The sequence below is a fragment of the Sander lucioperca genome, chromosome 2, assembly GCF_008315115.2.
Source record: "Sander lucioperca isolate FBNREF2018 chromosome 2, SLUC_FBN_1.2, whole genome shotgun sequence".
In the NCBI taxonomy this organism is placed as follows: Eukaryota; Metazoa; Chordata; class Actinopteri; order Perciformes; family Percidae; genus Sander; species Sander lucioperca.
Window position 1 is genome coordinate 14,459,249 of NC_050174.1, and position 19,797 is coordinate 14,479,045.

The window sequence follows — 19,797 nt, forward strand, 5'->3', positions numbered from 1 at the left end:
TTTCTACCAATATGTTACAGACTTGTATGCTGCAAGTTGTTGTCTCAGTCAGGAGCATCAACCATGGACGGCCAGATTAAACCACAATGGTGAGATCATTTACTAAAGAAAAACTAGCAACAGCCTACAGCAACATAAAAAGGATCTATTACAAATAAAAATTGTGCTTTGAATCATCAATTAAGTCAAAGTACTTCTGTATCACTAGCGAAATGTATAGTATCAAAAGTCCCTGGCCCCTGTGAATGATATACAGTATATATTATATTACTATTTTACTGACGCATGTATGTATGTACTATTTGGTAAATCTTGGTAATAATTTTGTAATCTGTTTGTCTGTCTGTAACTGATGTTGTGTATTATCCCAAACCGTTCTCTTTTGAGAATGAGCATGTGTCTGAATGAGCATGTGTCTGAATGATTACCTGTATAAAGGTTAAAAAAAAAAAAAAAAAAAAAAAAATTACAAAAATATCCTTTTACTATTAGCACAATGGTTATCACGGAATGAAAATACTCAAGTAAAGCACAAGCCTACCTCAAATGTAGAGCTATAATGTATGTAATTTTAATGCACTTTTACATTCACCATTGAGCAAGGACAATATACAGTAATTTAATTACCAACTAAAAAGAAACCGGTTTAGCAGACGGAACTTAGGCTACTTTGATGCGGATGTTTAGCGTTAGATGAGAAGATTGATACCACTATCAAGTCTCTCCACTCAATATAAAGCTACTCTGTGTGCTTTTGTAATGAACTGCTGTTATCCTGTAAAAAGGACTCAGGAAAAATGTGTCCTGCACACTGCAGTCCAGCAGATGGCGTAATGTGCCTATACATTGTAAGACAGCGAAGTAGTAGAAGAAGAAAAAGGCTCCTCCCACTCAACATGGCGTCCTAGAGGAGATTCCATGCTTGTTTGTTGACATATATTTAAAAAACAAGCTTATGCTGTATTAGCGTACTTACAACTACTACAACTATGTCGAGACTCATTGTTAAAAACCTACCTAATGGGGTAAGTAACCCGCCCGGATTTCAGCAGACATTTTGTTTCGTTTCAGTCCTATAGATAACCTGACTGGATCTTGTGTGCAGATGAAGGAGGAGAGGTTCAGGTCGATGTTTGCTGCCTTTGGCACCGTTACAGACTGCTCTCTGAAGTTTACCAAGGACGGCAAGTTCCGCAAGTTCGGCTTTGTGGGTTTTAAAGTGGAGGAAGATGCAAACAAAGCTCTGAAACATTTCAACAAGAGCTTCGTGGACACATCCAGAGTGACGGTATGGCTTCAGTCACGCTTAAACAAGCGTGTTGTTGACATTATTGTTGCTTTTCCGGATGTGAGCCCCATGGTTGTCATGTATTCCAGGTGGAGATGTGTAAGGCCTTTGGAGACCCCACTAAGGCAAAAGCCTGGAGCAAACATACCCAGAGCTCAGGCCCGGACAAACCTTCCACTCCTGCTGACTCAGACAGCAAAAAGGTACCTGCAGACACAAAATGACTTGGGAGAAGTTACATGAAAGTCATTATCACCAGAAAGAAACAATAACAATTTCACATTTACATCTGCAAGGACCAACTTTATCCTACATAAATCATTCATATGTACTACTTACTATCTGGATAACCACAGTGCAATTTCCTTAGTCGAAAATTATGTAGTTAAGTTCTGCAGCACTGTCAATACTATAAAATGTTTTTTGTTTCTGTCTCCAGAAAAAGAAACAGAAAAAGGAAACCGACAGCACACTTGGAAATGTGAGTAAATGTGTCAGTCAGCAACTATGTTTGTCTGCTGTTAAATATTAATTATATAAGATCTGAATGTGGATAAGATGGAGCCAACTTCAGGCTGCTTATCAAACGTCAATACTTCTTTAGTACCAACCAACATTTGCATAAGTGTTGTATAACAGAAAGTGTTATTTTATTTTCATTTTTTCTTCATGTGACATTTTAATCATTGCACGTCCACTTGGCGTGTGCGTCTTAGCTGGAAGAGGACCAGGGATTCAAGGAGTTTCTGTCAGTACATCAGAATCGAAGCCAAGCACCGACCTGGGCGAATGACACTGTGCAGCAAACAACTGATCCTGACAGTGGACAGGCAAAGGCTCAGGGCAAGAAGAACCTTGCTTCAGATGACTACCTCAACTTTGATTCAGACCAGTCAGAGGATGAGGAAGATGAAGATGAAGGTTGGTAATGGTGGTCCCTTTTCAATGTAGGTAGATGAAAGCTGTGTCCCAGCTTAGGGTCTGCATCCTCTGACGTCTGGATTTACACTGTGTTGTAGAAAAAAATAACTTAATGTATACATTTACCATAAACCAGGTACACTATCTGTCAGTTATCCATCATGTGTTTGCTGAATCTGTTTCCATATACTTCCCAATATTATGACTTTCCCCTGTTTACTACCAGTATTTAGACCGTTCCTGCATTTTAGGGCAACTTTCTAGCACTAAACCTGGAACACAATTGATGGGTATAATATAAAATTAAACGTCCTTAAAGCAGCCATATTATGCTAATTTTCAGGTTCATAATTGTATTTTAATGTTGTACCAGAATAGGTTTACATGGTTTAATTTTCAAAAAACACCATATTTTTTGTTGTACTGCACCGCTCTCTCTCACTGCTGCAGATCCTCTTTTCACCTGGTCTCTGTTTTAGCTACAGAGTGAGACCTCTTTTCTTCTTCTTCTTCTGTACTATCTTTGATTGCACTTGCACATGCCCAGTAGCTCAGATGTAGATCATGTCAGCTAGCTAGCTCCATAGACAGTAAAAGAAAGGCTGTTTCTACAACTTCGGTCAGTTACAAGGCAGGACTAGCTGGGAGACTTCTAAATGAGGGCGCACATGGAAGTAGTTCTTTTGTAGATTATGGTGAACTTGTGTGGTGTTGTAGCAGTGCTTTGCTATTGAGAATGAGGTAGCATGCTAGCGTTAGCATGCTAACGCTACGAGCTAATGGTTGCAGTTAGCCTGCTCGTTTTGGCTTGTGACGTCACAAGCCGTGCAGATTTTGACCAGCTCACCCAGAGACTGAAGGCAGGACACATTCAGAAACTGTATCTCACTCTAAACAGCATGGGTGGATTTTTTTCAAAGTTTGTATGTGTGTGGAAGCACCAGAGACACAAAAGAACACCCCAAATCCTAGAAAAAGTGTTTTTTTCATAATATGGGCACTTTAATATACATAGTGAAATAAATACAAACATAGTGTATATGAATGAGGTAGTGACAGATTAAGGAACGTGTGGGGAACTGGTTACAGTGTTCCAAATGACAAGCAATAAATACATTTATTACTATGTTACAAATGCTTCACATCACAAGCATAGAAATATACACTATGTATGAAAAAGCAAAGAAAGAAAAAAGGCTGTGCATGATTGACTGGTCTACATTTTGTTGTTGATTCCAGGTGCCACTAAAGAAGCACTGAAGTCTGGCTTATCAGATATGGAGTACCTGCGCTCTAAGGTGGCACAGACAGACGACACCATGGAGGAGAGTGGAGAGAAGGATGATGGTGAAGGGGATGATGATGAAGACGAGGATTGTGGTCCTGTGCAGCACACAGACAGCGCATATGAGAGTGGTGACAGAGAAAACATGTCAAAGACCAAAACCTCAGTTGCCTCTGAGGATAAGAAGCAGAGCAAAGCGAAGAAAACTACCAAACAAGAGGTGACTATTTAAACAAATATACACGTTAAACATTACTGTTCAGTACAGCACAGTATTTGTTTTCTGGTTTACACACCCACAAATGTTGGTTGCAGATGGAACCGACGACAGAGTTCACAGTGAAGCTGAGAGGAGCCCCTTTCAGTGTGAAAGAGGTGAGTGAATAAGCGCTTCCTGGTTTCAGGGATGCAGTGAAGATATTCCACATTATATATTTCAGTGTCTGCATCTATGACACAAACATATTTTTTTTATGTGTTACGTCAATAGCAACAAATCCGAGAGTTCATGACACCGCTGAAGCCTGCAGCAATCAGGATTGGGAAGAATGAGAGTGGAGATAGAACAGGTGTGTTATTGAAAGCCGCCTTCTTAGCATAATGTACGCTGACAATATTTTTTAGGTATACAATCCTGTATGCCACATATCTGGTGGGTATGATAGTATGCCTGTATGTGTCTATGTTGACTGTTTGTGTGTTTCAGGTTATGTATATGTGGATTTGCACTCTGATGAAGAGGTGGAAAAGGCCTTGAAGAAGAATAAAGACTACATAGGTGAGAAATATTATGTCCTATTCTAATGTTTGTGCATAATTTTAGATTATATGTTAAATTATCACCAACCCCCCTCCCCCCTGTGTATTTGAAGACTGTTCCTGGCTGCCTGTGACATAGCTACCTCCTCTCTGTGTTTTCAGGTGGGCGTTACATTGAGGTCTTCCGTGTGGATGCCTCTGGAGGTAAGGGCAAGAGAGACAGAAAGGACAAAGAAATTGACAGAAACTTCACCAGGAAGCTGAAGGAGGATGAGGAGGAGGAAGATGTTGCAGACTCAGGTCGACTCTTCATCAGGAACCTTCCTTACACCTGCTCCGAGGAAGAGATCAAAGAGCTCTTTGCTAAACACGGTGAATTTAACAAAACAACAACTTTCATACACATCCAAGTTCACACGTTTGTCCACTCTTATCCGAGTGATAATCATTTTACAATCTTTACAGGTCCTTTATCTGAGATGCTCTTCCCTATTGACAATCTAACCAAGAAGCCGAAAGGATTCGCTTTCGTAACATACATGATACCAGAGAATGCTGTGACAGCTCTGGCTCAGCTGGACGGACATATATTTCAGGTATTTGATCTGCAACTGGTCTTTGAGATACCTCTTTACACCACGTGACCTGTAATGGCTTCTGGATTTAGTAGTACAACTTCATTTTCACATGATGCTGAGGCTGATAAGAAACATTCATCCTCTTGTGCTTTTAGGGCAGGATGCTTCACCTGCTTCCTTCCACATTGAAGAAAGAAAAAAACGACTCTGCAGATGCTGGTGGTCCTGGCTCTTCGTCTTACAAGCGGCAAAAAGATGCCAAAAATAAAGCTTCAAGTTCTAGGTAAATATCACTTTAACCCTATGCTTCTGTGTTTGTGGTTTCTCTGAATTTACTCGTTTTTATTTTAATTTATTTTTAGTAATCGACCAGTGTCTGATCAATTACATAAGCCGTCACTCATCCCTCTTATGAATTCAATGTTTCCTTCTAGCTCCCACAACTGGAACACCCTGTTTCTGGGCACAAGTGCAGTGGCAGATGCCATTGCTGAAAAATACAACACCACAAAAAGCAAAGTCCTGGACCATGTGAGTAACGTTGCATCCTCTTCTTCTACATGAATGCTCCCAATAACATGATCCTCAACTGCGGCTTTAGTGGGTGCTCAGACCGAATACATTCCTGAATTAAAACAATGCATGGGAAATGCATAAGGGTACCAGTGAGAGGATGAAGTATGGTCGAAGTCCACTTAGTCCAGTTTGAGTAACAGATCCTTGAGTTTGAAGGCATTTTCAGATGCCCACACACTGCCTAGGGATTTAGGGAAAAATGTGTTTCACGTAAAAAAAAGAATCTACCAGGAATGCATGCTTGCATATATTGGATTGGCCAAAGTAGGACCTTGCTGAATGATGTCTAAATTTTTCATGTTTTCACACAGCTTTCCCATTCAAAAGAATGAGAGGGCAGTTGTCTGTGTGAATGTTTACTTTTTGATCTGTTGCAGCTACATCAACATGTGATCATCATGTGCACATTTAAAGTTTATTTGTACTTCTCTGGTCCTTGCCTTCCTCTGCAGGAGTCAAAGGGAAGTCTTGCAGTGAGGATGGCTCTGGGAGAAACGCAGATTGTTCAGGAGACTCGGCAGTTTCTACTAGACAATGGTGTCAGTCTGGATTCCTTTAGTCAGGTATGCTTAACACAAACTCCAATTTAATTGTTGCTAAATTGTCTATAAACATTTTACCTTCGATTCTTGGTTAAGATTGTTTCCTGCGTGTGTCCTCTCCCCTGGTGTACAGGCTGCAGCAGCGAGGAGTACAACTGTGATCCTGGTGAAAAACCTTCCAGCTGAGGTGACGGCGTCAGAGTTAGAGGAGCTTTTCTCACCTCATGGCTCTTTGGGCCGAGTGCTGCTGCCGCCCTCAGGCCTCACCGCCATCATCGAGTTCCTAGAGCCAACGGAGGCGAAACGAGCATTCACTCGGCTGGCCTACAGCAAGGTATGTGTATAGCTTCATACCAGCAAAACCTGCACATACAGCATATGTTTCAGGCACGTTAAAAGCGTTTACTGTACTGACTGTATCTCTGAAAACCGTAGTTCCGCCACATCCCACTGTATTTGGAGTGGGCACCTGTGGGGGTGTTTGTGGCAGCCAAACCAGAACCAGGTTAGATCCCTTTAACACACTCATAAACATACAGTACTATAATAATACAAAACAATTGTAGTACTAATTTGTAAGTAATAATTTGAATAACTGAAATATCTTTGATCTGTCCACCAAGTTTTAGAAAAAGATGAGGCAATGAAAGAGGAGAAGAAAGATGAAAAAGAGGAGGAGGAGGAGGAGGAATCTGCTCCTGGTTCAACACTTTTCATTAAAAATCTAAATTTCAGCACAACAGAGGAGAAACTACAGGAGGTGGGTCAAATCATAAATTTAACCCTTAGTTATGTTTCGTAATACTGAATACGGGTTTAATCATAGCATTAGATTTTTTTTATATTGTTTTTCTTGATTTGTTGCAGACATTCTCCAAATGTGGCAAGATCACGTCCTGCAGCATCTCCAAGAAGAAAGATAAAACAGGTACTAAACATTAAAAGTAGGATCTTTCACATACATAAATTTAACATGACATAACAGTGTATACCCTGGTTTTGAAACATTGATTCATAGATTTACCAAGGTTACATATAACGTATTTGAACTCATGGGCTAGAATATCTGCTTTCTCGAGTTTTGCAAGAGCAGTTTGTAAACTCTCTCTCTCTCTCTCTCTCTCTCTCTCTCTCTCTCTATACATATATGATACATATATATAGTTAACAACCACCTGACAATGTCGGTTTGATTTCCAGGTATGATGTTGTCCATGGGCTACGGTTTTGTTCAGTATCAGACAGCAGAGGCAGCGCAGAAAGCCCTGAGGCAACTACAGGTACCATCCCCATTTTCTTGTTAAAACTCTCACAGCCTTTCTCTACAACCTGGTTCTTGGCTAAAGTGTTTTCTTTGTATCAACCCTCCACCAGCACTGTACTGTGGATGAACACCAGCTAGAGCTGAAGATTTCTGAGAGAGCCACAAGGTAAGAAGTGCACCGGAAGGGTTTTTATTGAACTTTGTGGTGAAGAATTAAAAAAAAATGGTGGTCCTTTTAAATTAGGTTTACAAAGAAGTGTCTAGAATTCCACATCTATATTAAGATATTTTAAAATGACAAGTGTATTAAAAGTAAAATGTTAAGTAATAAACCAGGACAGTGTGAACTTTGAATGGGAATATCACTTATTTGAAAATGTGTATTCTTTCAAATGTTGACTGGGATTGTGGGGCAGAATTTAGCTTGCAGTTTGGCATGTGAACCTCACTTCTGTTGTCACTACTTACTCAGTCCTTTTCCACTGTGTGCAGGACTACTGAGGTTTCACGCAAGAAGAGGCAAGACGAGAAGAAACAGACAGGATCCAAGATCCTTGTGCGGAACGTCCCCTTCCAGGCCACTGTCAGGGAAATTAGGGAACTCTTCTGGTAGCCTACACACACACACACACACACACACACACACACACACACACACACACACACACACACACACACACACACACACACACACACACACACACACACACACACACACACACACACACACACACACACACACACACACACACAGTTTTGTATTCATACCTTGTATGGAGAAAGTTTGGAGTAAGATCATTTAATAATACTACGATTTATTCCTTCTGTGCTTTCAGTACATTTGGAGAGCTGAAGACAGTCCGTCTCCCAAAGAAAGCAGCTGGTTCAGGGAATCATAGGGGTTTTGGCTTTATTGACTTCCTCACCAAACAGGACGCTAAGGTTTGTGTGCTATTTAAGCTTTCAAACATGTATTTAGAAAATCTATTGTCCTCTAGTGCTTCACTATCATAATTACTATGCCCCTGTTTTCTCTATAGAAAGCATTTACTGCATTGTGCCACAGCACCCATCTGTACGGAAGACGCCTTGTGCTGGAATGGGCTGATGCTGAGGAAACGGTAGAGACATTGAGACGAAAAACAGCCGAACATTTTCATGGTAAATCCACAAACTTTTGGAACAACATGCAGAAGTGAAAGCATCTATGCTGTTTATTAATTTCTTTCTTCCATGTTATTTATCCTCTGTGACAGTGGCCACCAAAAAGAAACGAAAGGCAGAAGTTATGGAGGGAATTCTGGAGACGATGGAAACTGGAGGGGGAGGGGAAGACTGAGTTCACTGAACGCTGTTTTCTCTGTCGAAGCCTCTACACAACTCTGACCAGTGCTCATGTGTTTTTGGGAACAAAATAAGGACCTGATTGGCATGTGCAGACGGAGCAGTTCACTTGATGAAATTAACAGCTGGTCGAAGTTTTGTGGAACTTTAAAAACGTCTGGATTTCTTACATTACACATGTTTTGTACAGAATTATGCCTCAAAGCAATATGATTTGACTGTCAGTTTTTATATAAAGTTTTATTTCATGCCTCATAATGTGTGTTTGTAGTGTGTCTGACATGAGTCTTTTATTTTGAAAATATCATCTCTGAGATTGTCATGTGACTAGTCACTTGCGTTATCATGTGACTTGGTCATGTAAATATGGCGTCCAGGCAAAACAAGACGTTTGCTGTTGGAAGTTTTACAAAGGTTTTAAATGTTTTAGCAGTTTTATCCAGTTTGTGTTTTATCTGTGCGTCTGTTCGAGCTGAAATACGAACCGCTGTTATTGACAAGCAAACCAGACAGCTGACTGTCATTGAGGGATATCGTGAAGATTTTGTGGCTTGGGCGAACTTCACTGATGACATTAAAACATCGGGGTGAGTCTTTTAGCTAGATGGCCTCTTTCGCTTGGGGCTTTTGTTGTAGAATGCAGCTGTATATATTGTTATATAGCCTACAGCTAATGGATAATGTGACAGACGAAACTATAGCCTAGCTACATTAAATGGGTATGGTCAGGGCTGCAACGATTATTTTCTTTATCTTTAATCAATACATTGTCTGTTCTATAATATAACGGAATGTTTTGCCCAACGTAAACTCTTCAGTTGCTTGTTTTATCCGATCAACCCAAACATAACGAACTTACAATGATAACAGTAGTCAAACATCTCGATAAATGAGCTCACTATCAAAATCGTTGCCGATTTATTTTCTTTTGTTTGACTCATTACACAATGTAATGTATTGTATATTGTATACTGTATTATGTGTTATATGGACCTGTGTCTGCAATAAAGCTTTATATATATATATATATATATATATATATATATATATATATATATATATATATAAAATAATAATCAACTAATCGTTTCAGCTACAAATTCTAATTGGCTCTTTAATTTGTGCGTTTACACGTAGCATAAAAATAGATGTCAGAATTGACACACATGACAGAGAGGTCAAGGTAGCCATAGTAAGCTTCTGTGCAAATTAAGAATAGTAGTAAAACCCAATAAGAATGCACTAATTGGTTAAATAAAAAAAGACAAAGCAAATCTGATCAGCTGAAAATGTATACTCTTAAAACAACAACAAGAAATACTGGTACTGATACTACATGTCTGGTTTAACAAAGAGGAAGGTGAACAATTCATAAACAGCAGTGATTTCCAAGCTGAGATCCAAAGACCTTCAATGGCCTGAATAGTTGTTGATACGGCCTAAGTATGCCCTCTATCGTCTCACCTACAGTGCAGGCAATTATTCATTATATAGTTTGAGTTTGAGCACCCAGACCTGCATTCTTTTTAGCCTGGACACGCATAATATGTTTCATCTTTTTTTCGTTTATTCACATGTGCTCTCTTTTCAGCTGGTCTTTCTTGGAGATCACTACCAGCAGTCAGTACAATGATAGTATCCAGTCTTATGCTGCCGGTGCAGTGGAGGCTGCTGTCACATCTCAGGTCAGCTTCATTCTACAGTCCTGTTTGTGTTTTCTGCAGTCAGAATGTTTTATTTACTTACTGTACATTTGACTGAATCTAAAGACTTGATCTATGTTTGTTTTAGCTCATCTATAAGCACTGGATGAACACCCTAATGAATTACTGTGGGCCCTTCTCTTCTGAATCTGGTTACTGCGAGCGCCTTAAGGCGTTCATCACAACCAATCTGCAGTGGATTCAGGAGCAAATAGAGAAGCAGCCTAGTTCGCCCTACTGGTACCAGGTAATGAGCGTTTGTTGGATGAAAATAATCCCTTGCATGGATGAAAAAATAAGAGTTCACAATCTGTTTCTGCTTTTCAGGTGCATCTGGCACTGCTGCAGCTGAAAGGTCTGGAGGACAGCTTCAATGACGAGCTGTCATTTCCAATCGGCTCGTTCTCCTTAAACCCACTTGGCTTCCTGTTAGTAGTTTTATCCATTTTGTATTTATTGTTGTATTTATTAGACCGGTTTCTTCACAGTTTTTGAGATCATAAACTTTGTTTCTTGCTGTTGTCTCCTACTTTCCACTGTTACTTTGTTCAACCAGACTTTTCCAAATGGGCGGGGATCTGGAGGACTTGGAATCGGCTCTTGACAAATCCGACCAAACTCGACCGCTTGGATCTGGCTCCTGTTCTGCTCTCATCAAGCTGCTGCCAAACAATAAGGAGTTGCTGGTTTCACATGATACCTGGAACACCTACCAGTCCATGCTGCGCATCATGAAGAAATATATGTTTGCCTTTAGAGTTTCTCCTTTAGGTAGTTTACTGATGCAATTGTGTCTTCTGTTCATCATTGCTCCTGCTCTAGAGTCCCTCATTATTTACATTAAAGGAATAATTCAACATGTTGGGAAATGTGCATATTTGCTTTTTTAGATGAAAAGATTAATAGCACTCCCATTTCTGTACAGTAAATATGAAGCTACAGTTAGCAGCTAATTAGCTTAGCTTAGCATAAAGACAAGAAAACGGGGAAACAGCTAGCCTGGCTCTGTCCAACAAAGCTTGACCTCTAAGGTGAAGATTCTTAGGGAACTCGGCTGGTTACCTGGCAAACTCACAGTGACAACAAGATTCCAGGAAATAGTCCGGCACATGAAATCTCAATTTACGTTTTTTGTAAGGATTAAACCAATGAGATACGATGTGTTAATTAGTGAGCTTCAGAGGTGCTAGTTGTCACTTTTGGACATAACCAGGCTAGCTGTTTTCCCTTGTTTCCAGTCTTTATGCTAAGCTAAGCTAAATGGCTACGGGCTCTATTTAAAGCCTCCTTTTCAAAAACACAATTTGTTTTCAAGTTTGAAGCACCAGTATTGGTCTGTTAATGTTGTTGTCTTTGACGTGAATACATATTAGTCAAACTGTTATGTGTTTGATTTCTTTTCTTCAGGAGAGGATCTTCTTCCTGGAGGAACTCAGGCGTTCTCCTCTTATCCTGGATCGATCTTCTCTGGAGATGACTTTTATATCCTAAGTAGTGGCTTGGTGAGAACTCTTACTCTACCTGCACTTGGCATAATAGAGTTGAGTGTTAAGAATAAACTGCAGTATTTAAATACGTTGTTAATATTTTATACTTTTGGCGACAAATTGAGAAATGCTAAATAGAGTTTCTATCTTGTGTCTCAAGGTTACCTTGGAAACTACCATTGGCAACAGTAACCCTGCTCTCTGGAAGTTTGTTCAGCCCAAAGGAACCGTCATGGAGTGGTTGAGGAACATTGTGGCTAATCGACTAGCTGCTACAGGCAAGGAGTGGGCTGAGATATTCAGCAAGTACAACAGTGGAACGTGAGTTTTACACAATAGAAAAAAACTGGCTCTCGTTACTTTTTAACCAACATTATCACCTCTTTGCCCTAATGAAATCCAGGCTGTGTTGTCTGCTGCTCTTTGCCCTGTCAGATATGATGTGTGCGAGTTTATACTGCTATGTGGATTAATATGAGTAAAGGAAGCAGAAAAAGGCCGTTTATAATCAGGAGTTGCATGAGAAGTCCGTTGGGTCGTACAGCTGTAATGGGGTCACCAGGCGTGTTTAGTGTGAAATGTGGAATCAGTTATTTTATCAATTACTTGGATATACATTAAATAAATGAATAAAAAGCAGTGAACAATAGTAGGATACAGGTTGTATGCTCAGTTGGGTCTGTGTTTGGACTGTGTGTATATGTATGTGCTTTGTAGGTATAACAACCAGTGGATGATTGTGGACTATAACCACTTTACTCCAGGGAAGACTGACATTAAAGAGGAGCTCTTTGTTGTACTGGAGCAGATTCCGTAAGTCTTTGCACCAGATCCTCAATCAAAACACAAGATTATTTCAGTATTTATATTTATGGCTTCTAAACTTATCACTGAAAATATTTTTTTTGAATGCTGCAGGGGACTAGTTGTTTACACTGATAAAACTCAGGAACTGCTGGAGAAAGGGTACTGGGCAAGTTACAACATACCGTAAGTATCCAGTTTGAAAGGTTTATGTTAACATATACTATAAATTACATGTGTTCTAATTCTGTTATATGTAAAATTGTAGGTACTACCCGGACATATTTAATGCCAGTGGCTGCAATGAGCTGGTTGAGAAGTTTGGCCCGTGGTTCTCTCTGGACCAGAATCCTCGGGCTCAGATATTTAGGAGAAACCAGACAGCTGTCACAGATGTGGACTCAATGGTCCGCCTTATGAGGTACAAACAAACATTAACGTTCAATTTAAAAATTGTATAGGCTAATATCTAAAACTTGATTTTATTTATGAGATGCAGTGTCTCTCCTCAGGTATAACAACTTTAAGGAAGACCCATTGTCAAAGTGTGAAGGATGTAATCCACCTGCGAATGGAGAGAATGCTATCTCAGCCCGTTCAGACCTGAACCCAGCTAATGGAACATATCCGTTTGGTGCCTTAAGGCAGAGGTCACATGGAGGAACAGACATGAAGGTTTCGATTTTTCTCATTTAATTTCTTGCTATCACCCACCTCTCTGCCCATACTTTTATCCATCATGCTCCCCAATTATGTTCTGTGTTTGCCTCAAATGAAACTGACTGTAGCACATTAAAGAGATGTTTGCTAAATCTGATGCATTGTCTGTGTTCCTGTGCAGTTGACCTCCTATGAGATGTTTCGTGACTATGGTATGCTGGCAGTAAACGGACCGACATGGGACCAGGTGCCACCCTTCCAGTGGAGCACCTCCCCTTACAAAGACCTGATACACATGGGCCACCCTGATACTTGGGAATTCAAGCCTATAAAAGTCATCTGGACTCCTTAATTGTTATTATGCTGTATATACAAGTGGCATGATCAATGTCAATACTGCCAGCTGTTTGAAGTTTTGACAAAGGGAAATGATTTGTGTGCGTGATTCACTGTGACATGACTTTTATGAACAAAATAGTCATGTTATTGATTCTCAGGAGAGTGGCAATAATATTCAGGAAGTATAGCAGTTTTACAATAATGCACTATTTGCAGTTAAAGACAGCTTTGAATGTGAGGCAATATAAACAACAACTTCACAACCTTGCTGTTGTAAAGTGGAAGCTTCTTCTACATTATATTATATCTGATTTTGTGTTTGCTTAATATGTGAAAATGTAAATTCCACTTGTTTCAATACTGATGGCTTTTTGAGGTATCGGAGCCGTTTCCACAGGACTACACCTTTCTTTGGAGAAATCCCTAAGTACGATTATTGATGCGAATTTATGTCACTGTAAATGCAAATGATATGATGCATTGTATGATTTGAAATATTTTCTAAATAAAGTGCGCAGATCGTAGCCTTTTTCAAAATATAATTTCTTCTTTTTCCCAATCTGCTTCCCTTAAATGTACCATGTGGTTCTGTTAAAATTATGTAAGAAATCTAAAATAATAATCTTGTAGCACTTTAGCTAAGTGCCACTTTCTAAACTGTGATGAGATTTGAGTCACAGCCCAAGCATATTGCAAAAACACAGCAAACGTAATTTTAAGTAATTATTTTTTGGTTAATTCGAAATATTAAAAAGAATGATTGATGTAACTTATAAAATAATTTTAAAAAGTGTCTGGTACCAGCTTTTCAGTCACGTGATCCGCGTCACGGTCGTCGTCATGGCCCCGTATATCTATGAATGCACTGATCGCTGTCGTGATCATGGATGTATTAGGAGAAAACGGTCGTGGTGCTATCGTTGTCGCGCTTTAACGGAACTTTAAAAATCTTAAATGTCGAACCCCGGTTCACGTCCCGTCAAGAAACTCGGTCATTTACCAAAACTGGCGACGTGATCAGAGAAGACTGCTCAAATTCAAGGTATGAAGTTATCATTCGTCATAATAGATATATCTATGATCATTCGTTAGCAAGTAAGTTAGCAACATTAACGTTACATGACAGCAACCTAACCTTTCAGAAACTTCAATGTTTGCTTTCAATGGAGCTGGTTGGCTGATATGGTTGACAAGTTACACGCCAGCTGTTGCTCTGTAGTCAAGACTGGCTAATGTAGCTATGTTATCCGTCGTCAGGGTGCAAAATTAGCACCATTTACCAGCCAAATGCTGGTAAAATATGCAACGTTAGATTTGCTTCACTCACCAGCAAAAAAACAATGGTAACGTTAATCATTTGGCTGGTGGACAAAAAAAAGTACATTTGGACCCTATCGGATGTACTGAAAACATCAATGTAAAGGTGGTTTTCCGCGTCAATAATTCTAGAGGTTCAACGTTAAAGCCTTGTTTCTGGATATCAAGCTACAAAGTCATTAAGGCATATGTCAACTAAAAGCAATATCAGTTTGTTTAATCTTGTTAAGAATTTCACTATGCTGAAAAGGGGTACATACACCTAAAGAAATATCTGAATGATAGTCATGTAGGGATTGTTAAATCCTTCTGAATTACAAATGATCAGTGTCTTAATGAATCTTTCTTTAGGTTGAACAAATGTTTTGACCCTGTTCCAACAACGGACCAAAGTTCATGAAACTGACCCAGTAGTAGCACTACCAAAGTTACTGAACGTGGATAAAAAGCTGTTGAAATCAAGTAACTGATTTCTGTTTACAGCTTGGCCCAGGTGTATGAGGAGCCGGATGATGGGTTTCTGGCAGCCGGTTACCAACCTTAGAGATTATGTATCCCAAAATCCTCCAGGGGTTACATTCTTCCTGTGTCTGTTGACTTTGGCTATCTCCTTTATCTGCCTCAGCTCTTACAGCTACACTCACACTCTGCCTAACCCTGACACAGTAAAGGTAAGGACTAACTTAATTCAATTCATTTTGGAGAATGGAAGTTGTCTGATGTTCTACAATAAAATATGTTCACAATCCTTTTAAGAGGACAAGTTCTTGTATGCAAATAAAACACAATGTTGTGCAGTCTGTTACTGCTACTGTGTTTCAGTGTCCTGAATACTGATATGCAAATCATAAACCTTTTTCTTCTTTAAGGACTGGAACTATCTGCTGTCCTCCTTATCTAAGTTCCAGCTGTGTGTGAAAGCCAATGCAAGTACATCTGAGCTTGTCTCGCCAGTCCCCTCTCCTATGATGGATAGAAACATTTCAGTTGACTCTACAAAGACTCCTCTCACCATGTTGCGTCTCAAGGTTCCTCTGGTTGTGACTACCAACTCAAACAGTGGCTCTCTAAAATACCTTGGTTTACAGACTGCCTTGAGAGCCAGTCAATTACATCTTGGAGGTTGGTATTGCAGTGCGTTGGTTTTGTTGTAAAATGAAGTAGTGTGCAATCTTAAATTCTCACCCATGATCATTTGATTTACTCCCCAGGCAATGAGATTGTTAATGTGACTCTAGAGGTTTTGTCTGGAAATGATACCTACACCTGCCTCACCATTAATGCCCAAACACACCTCCTGCCCATGAGCCTGTAAGTTAATTCACACTCTAAAGTGTGGGTTTTCTAAGCTTCCTTAATTTAAATTACCAAGTACTTAGGTACATAAACAGAATGTCTGTCAACTCATTAATGAGTATTTTTTTTGTTTGTTTTCATGCATATACTGTGTACTTTTTATGAAGACTTCCGCCAGAGTGCCCTGCATCTGAGAACAACATTTCACCCATCCATGTGGAAGCGAGCAACCAGCTGCCTAAAGCATCACAAACCTGCTTCAGTCTACGCTCCAAGAACGACCCTACACTCACAGTCATGTTAACACAGGTACAGCTTGTCCCACGTGAACAACATGACTTGCTCAGTTGTAATACAGCTACCGTCTTTTCAACCTGTTAGTCATTCTCTACTTTTATTCTTTAGGTGGAGCAGAGCGTGGCGGTGCGACATCTGTTGGAAGTCAGTGTGTGTCTGCTAGGAGTTTGTTTGTTACTCTGTGTAGCTGCTAGTCTGACACATCCGACCCTACGCCACTACCATTGGAATGGACTGGATCTACAAAATGTAATAGTCATATCTTATATTACCATACTACTTTGTTATTGTATCTCTGACAGTGTAGCATCTAGATGACTTGGTGTCTACACATGTTGTGAAATGTGCAGATACTGTCTTAACATAACTGTACTGTTTTACTTTATTTGCAGGAGCCCTTGATAGACAACTGAACATTTTTCATCTGCTGCATCCTAAACAAATCAGTTGGTGTTGGAGAGAGAAGAGCGATATGTGCGATATGATACTTTTTAAAGTGCCCATATTATGAAAAAATCACTTTTTCTGGGATTTGGGGTGTTATGTTGTGTCTCTGGTGCTTCCACACACATACAAACTTTGAAAAAAATCCATCCATGCTGTTTAGAGTGAGATACGGTTTATGAATGTGTCCTGCCTTCAGTCTCTGGGTGAGCTGTTCAAAATCTGCACGGCTTGTGACGTTACAAGCCGAAACGAGCAGGGTAACCGCAACCATTAGCTCGTAGCGTTAGCGTTAGCATGCTAACGCTAATGCTAACGCTAGCATGCTACCTCGTTCTCAAAGCACTGCTACAACACACACAAGTTCACCATAATCTACAAAAGAACTACTTACATGTGCGCCCTCATTTATAAGTCTCCCAGCTAATCCTGCCTTGTAACTGACCGAAGTTGTAGAAACAGCCTTTCTTTTACTGTCTATGGAGCTAGCTAGCTGACATGATCTACATCTGAGCTACTGAGCATGTGCGAGTGCAATCAAAGATAGTACAGAAGAAGAAGAAAAGAGGTCTCACTCTGTAGCTATAACAGAGACCAGCTGAAAAGAGGATCTGCAGCAGTGAGAGAGAGCGGTGCAGTACAACAAAAATATGGTGTTTTTTGAAAATTAAACCATGTAAACCTATTCTGGTACAACCTTAAAATACAATTATGAACCTGAAAATGAGGGTATCCCAGCAATTTGACAAAATAAACCGTTTTTCATGTTGTTTAACGTCTTCAGTAGCTCTGGAGGGAGCTTGTTAAAGAAATGAACCCTGGTAGTTATCTTCACTTGGGATGGGAGACAAGATAGTATGTAGCATCCAGCGAAGTGAAGATATTTAATCTTCTGCTGCATCAATTCTGAACATTTTTAATCCGTCTCTTACAAGTTTCCCAACTTACAAAGTACAATATTTAACCAGTGGAGCATCTCTGTTATAGGGGACTGAGGTATTATATGATATCCAAGTGAGTAACAGGGTTGTGATAGAGAAGAGTGTATTTGTAATGGGAACAACTTTTTAGCTGGTAATGCCTACACTGATCACTGGTAATACGTTCACTGTACAGTCTCTTATATGCAGTGTGTGCCATGTTTACTTCATTTCCCACATTTCCCAGAATGACTCTCAATGGAAAATGGACAATAACGTGTTGAATTCACCAGAGTGAGATCTAATTGAGTGTTTTTCCAGTCAAAAACCTAAATCTAATATTTTTTTAAATTGGGAAAGTAGTTTTTGTAATAATGTATTCCTATCAACAGATGTTTTTTCTTTCTAAATGTTACTAGACCAAAGTTCTTTGGGTATTCTAGGCAAGTTTGTCTGTTTTTAAACTCAAATGTACATATCTGACACTGAAAGCTCATTGAATCCAGATGCCAGATCTACAGTTCCACAAGTATTCTTGCATCCACCTTCATTGTGTTATATCTATAGACTAAAAAAAATATAATATAAAACAAAATACTGGATGTAGCAGCAGTTACGTCCCCCATTGGTTTGTGGAGTACCGTTTTAGCAAAGAGGTTATAATAGTAAGAGGCAACCTCTTATTATTGTAACCCTTAGTTTTAGCCTGGAGTTGGGCTTTTGGCTGTTGCCATCTTGGTCTTTTGAAACTGGACGTGACCATATTTGGCCAAGAGGATGGAGCAGGGGAGGATGACACAGCTAAGCCAGTGTCTTTTGGCAGTGTTTTTAAGGAACTTCCGCATTGGCTACGCTTATTTAGACCCGGAAGCTACGTCCAGTATTTAGTATTGTTTTACAGCCTATGGTTATATTCCTTGCAGAGTAGTAGAAACTTTAAAAAGGGAATGTTGAAGAAATACCCAAATGTCTCCTAATTTAATTTCTCAGCAACAGATATTGTTGAAATGAGAAAAAGAAAAGGGATGTAACATCTGCTGCTATGATAAAAGCCATTTGTAATAGTTGTTTAATAACGAGTTAACAGGACACTAAACACAATAAAGTGTGTGCATCAAAATTATCAGTGTTATGAACTGCCATCCTTCAGACTCTGTGAGTAAATGAGTGTCCAGGAGCTCAGAAACAGATGACTGCGGTCAAGAAGGCATCCTGTTTTCAAACACTATTTTCCTAGTTTTAGCAAGAATGAAACATTAATAGGGAAAAATATTAATGCTAGGTTTCCATTGTGAATTTGACTGTTATTGCGAATCTGACTGAAGTTAAGGAACTTTCATCAAGTGACTTTTTTATTTTTATTTTACAAGTATCCAACACCTGTTTCATTTTTGGTTCTGCCAAGTCAATGAATGCTGTTAATATAACCCTTTAGGTTTGACTTAATGCACACACACATTCTTTTTGAAGGTACACATCTAAATGACAACAAACTTAAAAACCTTACAAACTTGACTACATTACCGGATCATAAAGGTTTTTGTTTATCTTATCTTACATCGGTTTTCCTTGGAGCTCAGGACCAGCAATGGAAGACGGCAATCAAATGTATTAATTCTTGGCTTTACTTTTTCTTTAGACCAGAACAATTCAAATATACCATAATACTTTACAGTTTAGCATTTCCAAATAATTGATTATTGGGATTTGGAATTTTTGTTTATTTGAAGGCATTGGTGTCAATGGTTTAGTATACATTATGTCTGGTTCACCATTGTCAATAGTATACAATTACCTTATTGTGTAGAAATTAACAATAGAGAGGTCCCAGTGCCAACATTGTCTATATTGTCAATTATCATCAATTGACGAACACAATAAACACATTTTTCACAATAAACAAATTGTCTCCTGTAAGTTAGTGTTTTCAATTTATACATGAAATTGCATAATACAATTCATTGTATGGCTGA

At 39.3% G+C, this 19,797-nt stretch overlaps 3 protein-coding genes across 6 annotated transcripts in view; all 3 read left to right on the top strand.

Annotated features, from left to right (window-relative positions):
- The window catches only part of rbm19 (RNA binding motif protein 19), a 35,791-nt gene extending 26,979 nt beyond the window's left edge, over positions 1-8,812 (top strand). The window contains exons 1-24 of one of the 4 annotated variants that reach the window (XM_031308722.2): positions 863-1,025; positions 1,106-1,288; positions 1,378-1,491; positions 1,728-1,769; positions 2,005-2,209; positions 3,449-3,714; positions 3,810-3,869; positions 3,985-4,063; positions 4,201-4,272; positions 4,416-4,625; positions 4,719-4,849; positions 4,987-5,114; positions 5,266-5,362; positions 5,860-5,970; positions 6,083-6,283; positions 6,385-6,454; positions 6,573-6,709; positions 6,817-6,877; positions 7,150-7,229; positions 7,324-7,379; positions 7,706-7,822; positions 8,050-8,155; positions 8,254-8,374; positions 8,470-8,812. In XM_031308722.2, coding sequence (XP_031164582.2) covers positions 990-1,025; positions 1,106-1,288; positions 1,378-1,491; positions 1,728-1,769; positions 2,005-2,209; positions 3,449-3,714; positions 3,810-3,869; positions 3,985-4,063; positions 4,201-4,272; positions 4,416-4,625; positions 4,719-4,849; positions 4,987-5,114; positions 5,266-5,362; positions 5,860-5,970; positions 6,083-6,283; positions 6,385-6,454; positions 6,573-6,709; positions 6,817-6,877; positions 7,150-7,229; positions 7,324-7,379; positions 7,706-7,822; positions 8,050-8,155; positions 8,254-8,374; positions 8,470-8,552 — 2,766 coding nt within the window. In that variant the 5' untranslated portion in view covers positions 863-989 and the 3' untranslated portion in view covers positions 8,553-8,812. Of the gene's footprint in view, positions 1-862; positions 1,026-1,105; positions 1,289-1,377; positions 1,492-1,727; positions 1,770-2,004; positions 2,210-3,448; positions 3,715-3,809; positions 3,870-3,984; positions 4,064-4,200; positions 4,273-4,415; positions 4,626-4,718; positions 4,850-4,986; positions 5,115-5,265; positions 5,363-5,859; positions 5,971-6,082; positions 6,284-6,384; positions 6,455-6,572; positions 6,710-6,816; positions 6,878-7,149; positions 7,230-7,323; positions 7,380-7,705; positions 7,823-8,049; positions 8,156-8,253; positions 8,375-8,469 lie in introns of those variants that run through there. The other 3 variants (XM_031308724.2, XM_031308725.2, XM_031308723.2) reach the window with 3 other exon arrangements.
- Positions 8,813-8,882: 70 nt separating this feature from the next.
- plbd2 (phospholipase B domain containing 2) lies at positions 8,883-13,815 on the top strand. The gene is made up of 12 exons (XM_031308726.2): positions 8,883-9,144; positions 10,149-10,242; positions 10,349-10,507; positions 10,588-10,688; positions 10,817-11,031; positions 11,668-11,762; positions 11,908-12,068; positions 12,465-12,560; positions 12,666-12,737; positions 12,820-12,972; positions 13,064-13,226; positions 13,393-13,815. The coding sequence occupies exons 1-12, from the start codon at positions 8,924-8,926 to the stop codon at positions 13,561-13,563; spliced, it is 1,701 nt and encodes a 566-aa protein (XP_031164586.1). The 5' UTR covers positions 8,883-8,923; the 3' UTR covers positions 13,564-13,815.
- A 579-nt stretch (positions 13,816-14,394) lies between these two features.
- On the top strand, positions 14,395-18,446 carry zgc:158398 (uncharacterized protein LOC568894 homolog). The gene is made up of 8 exons (XM_031308730.2): positions 14,395-14,592; positions 15,351-15,538; positions 15,737-15,989; positions 16,079-16,178; positions 16,331-16,472; positions 16,569-16,709; positions 16,853-16,958; positions 17,633-18,446. Exons 2-7 carry the CDS (start codon positions 15,365-15,367, stop codon positions 16,871-16,873), a joined length of 831 nt encoding a protein of 276 aa, XP_031164590.1. The 5' UTR covers positions 14,395-14,592; positions 15,351-15,364; the 3' UTR covers positions 16,874-16,958; positions 17,633-18,446.
- Positions 18,447-19,797: the final 1,351 nt, after the last annotated feature.

Excerpts from the sequence above, each read along its gene's own strand:
- zgc:158398 (XM_031308730.2), top strand. The coding sequence starts at position 15,365 with ATGAGGAGCCGGATGATGGGTTTCTGGCAGCCGGTTACCAACCTTAGA. Across the intron at positions 15,990-16,078 it reads CAGTCAATTACATCTTGGAG|GCAATGAGATTGTTAATGTG; the intron begins GTTGGTATTGCA and ends TTTACTCCCCAG. Across the intron at positions 16,179-16,330 it reads CACCTCCTGCCCATGAGCCT|ACTTCCGCCAGAGTGCCCTG; the intron begins GTAAGTTAATTC and ends CTTTTTATGAAG.
- plbd2 (XM_031308726.2), top strand. The coding sequence starts at position 8,924 with ATGGCGTCCAGGCAAAACAAGACGTTTGCTGTTGGAAGTTTTACAAAG. Across the intron at positions 12,973-13,063 it reads TCAATGGTCCGCCTTATGAG|GTATAACAACTTTAAGGAAG; the intron begins GTACAAACAAAC and ends GTCTCTCCTCAG. Across the intron at positions 13,227-13,392 it reads ATGGAGGAACAGACATGAAG|TTGACCTCCTATGAGATGTT; the intron begins GTTTCGATTTTT and ends GTTCCTGTGCAG.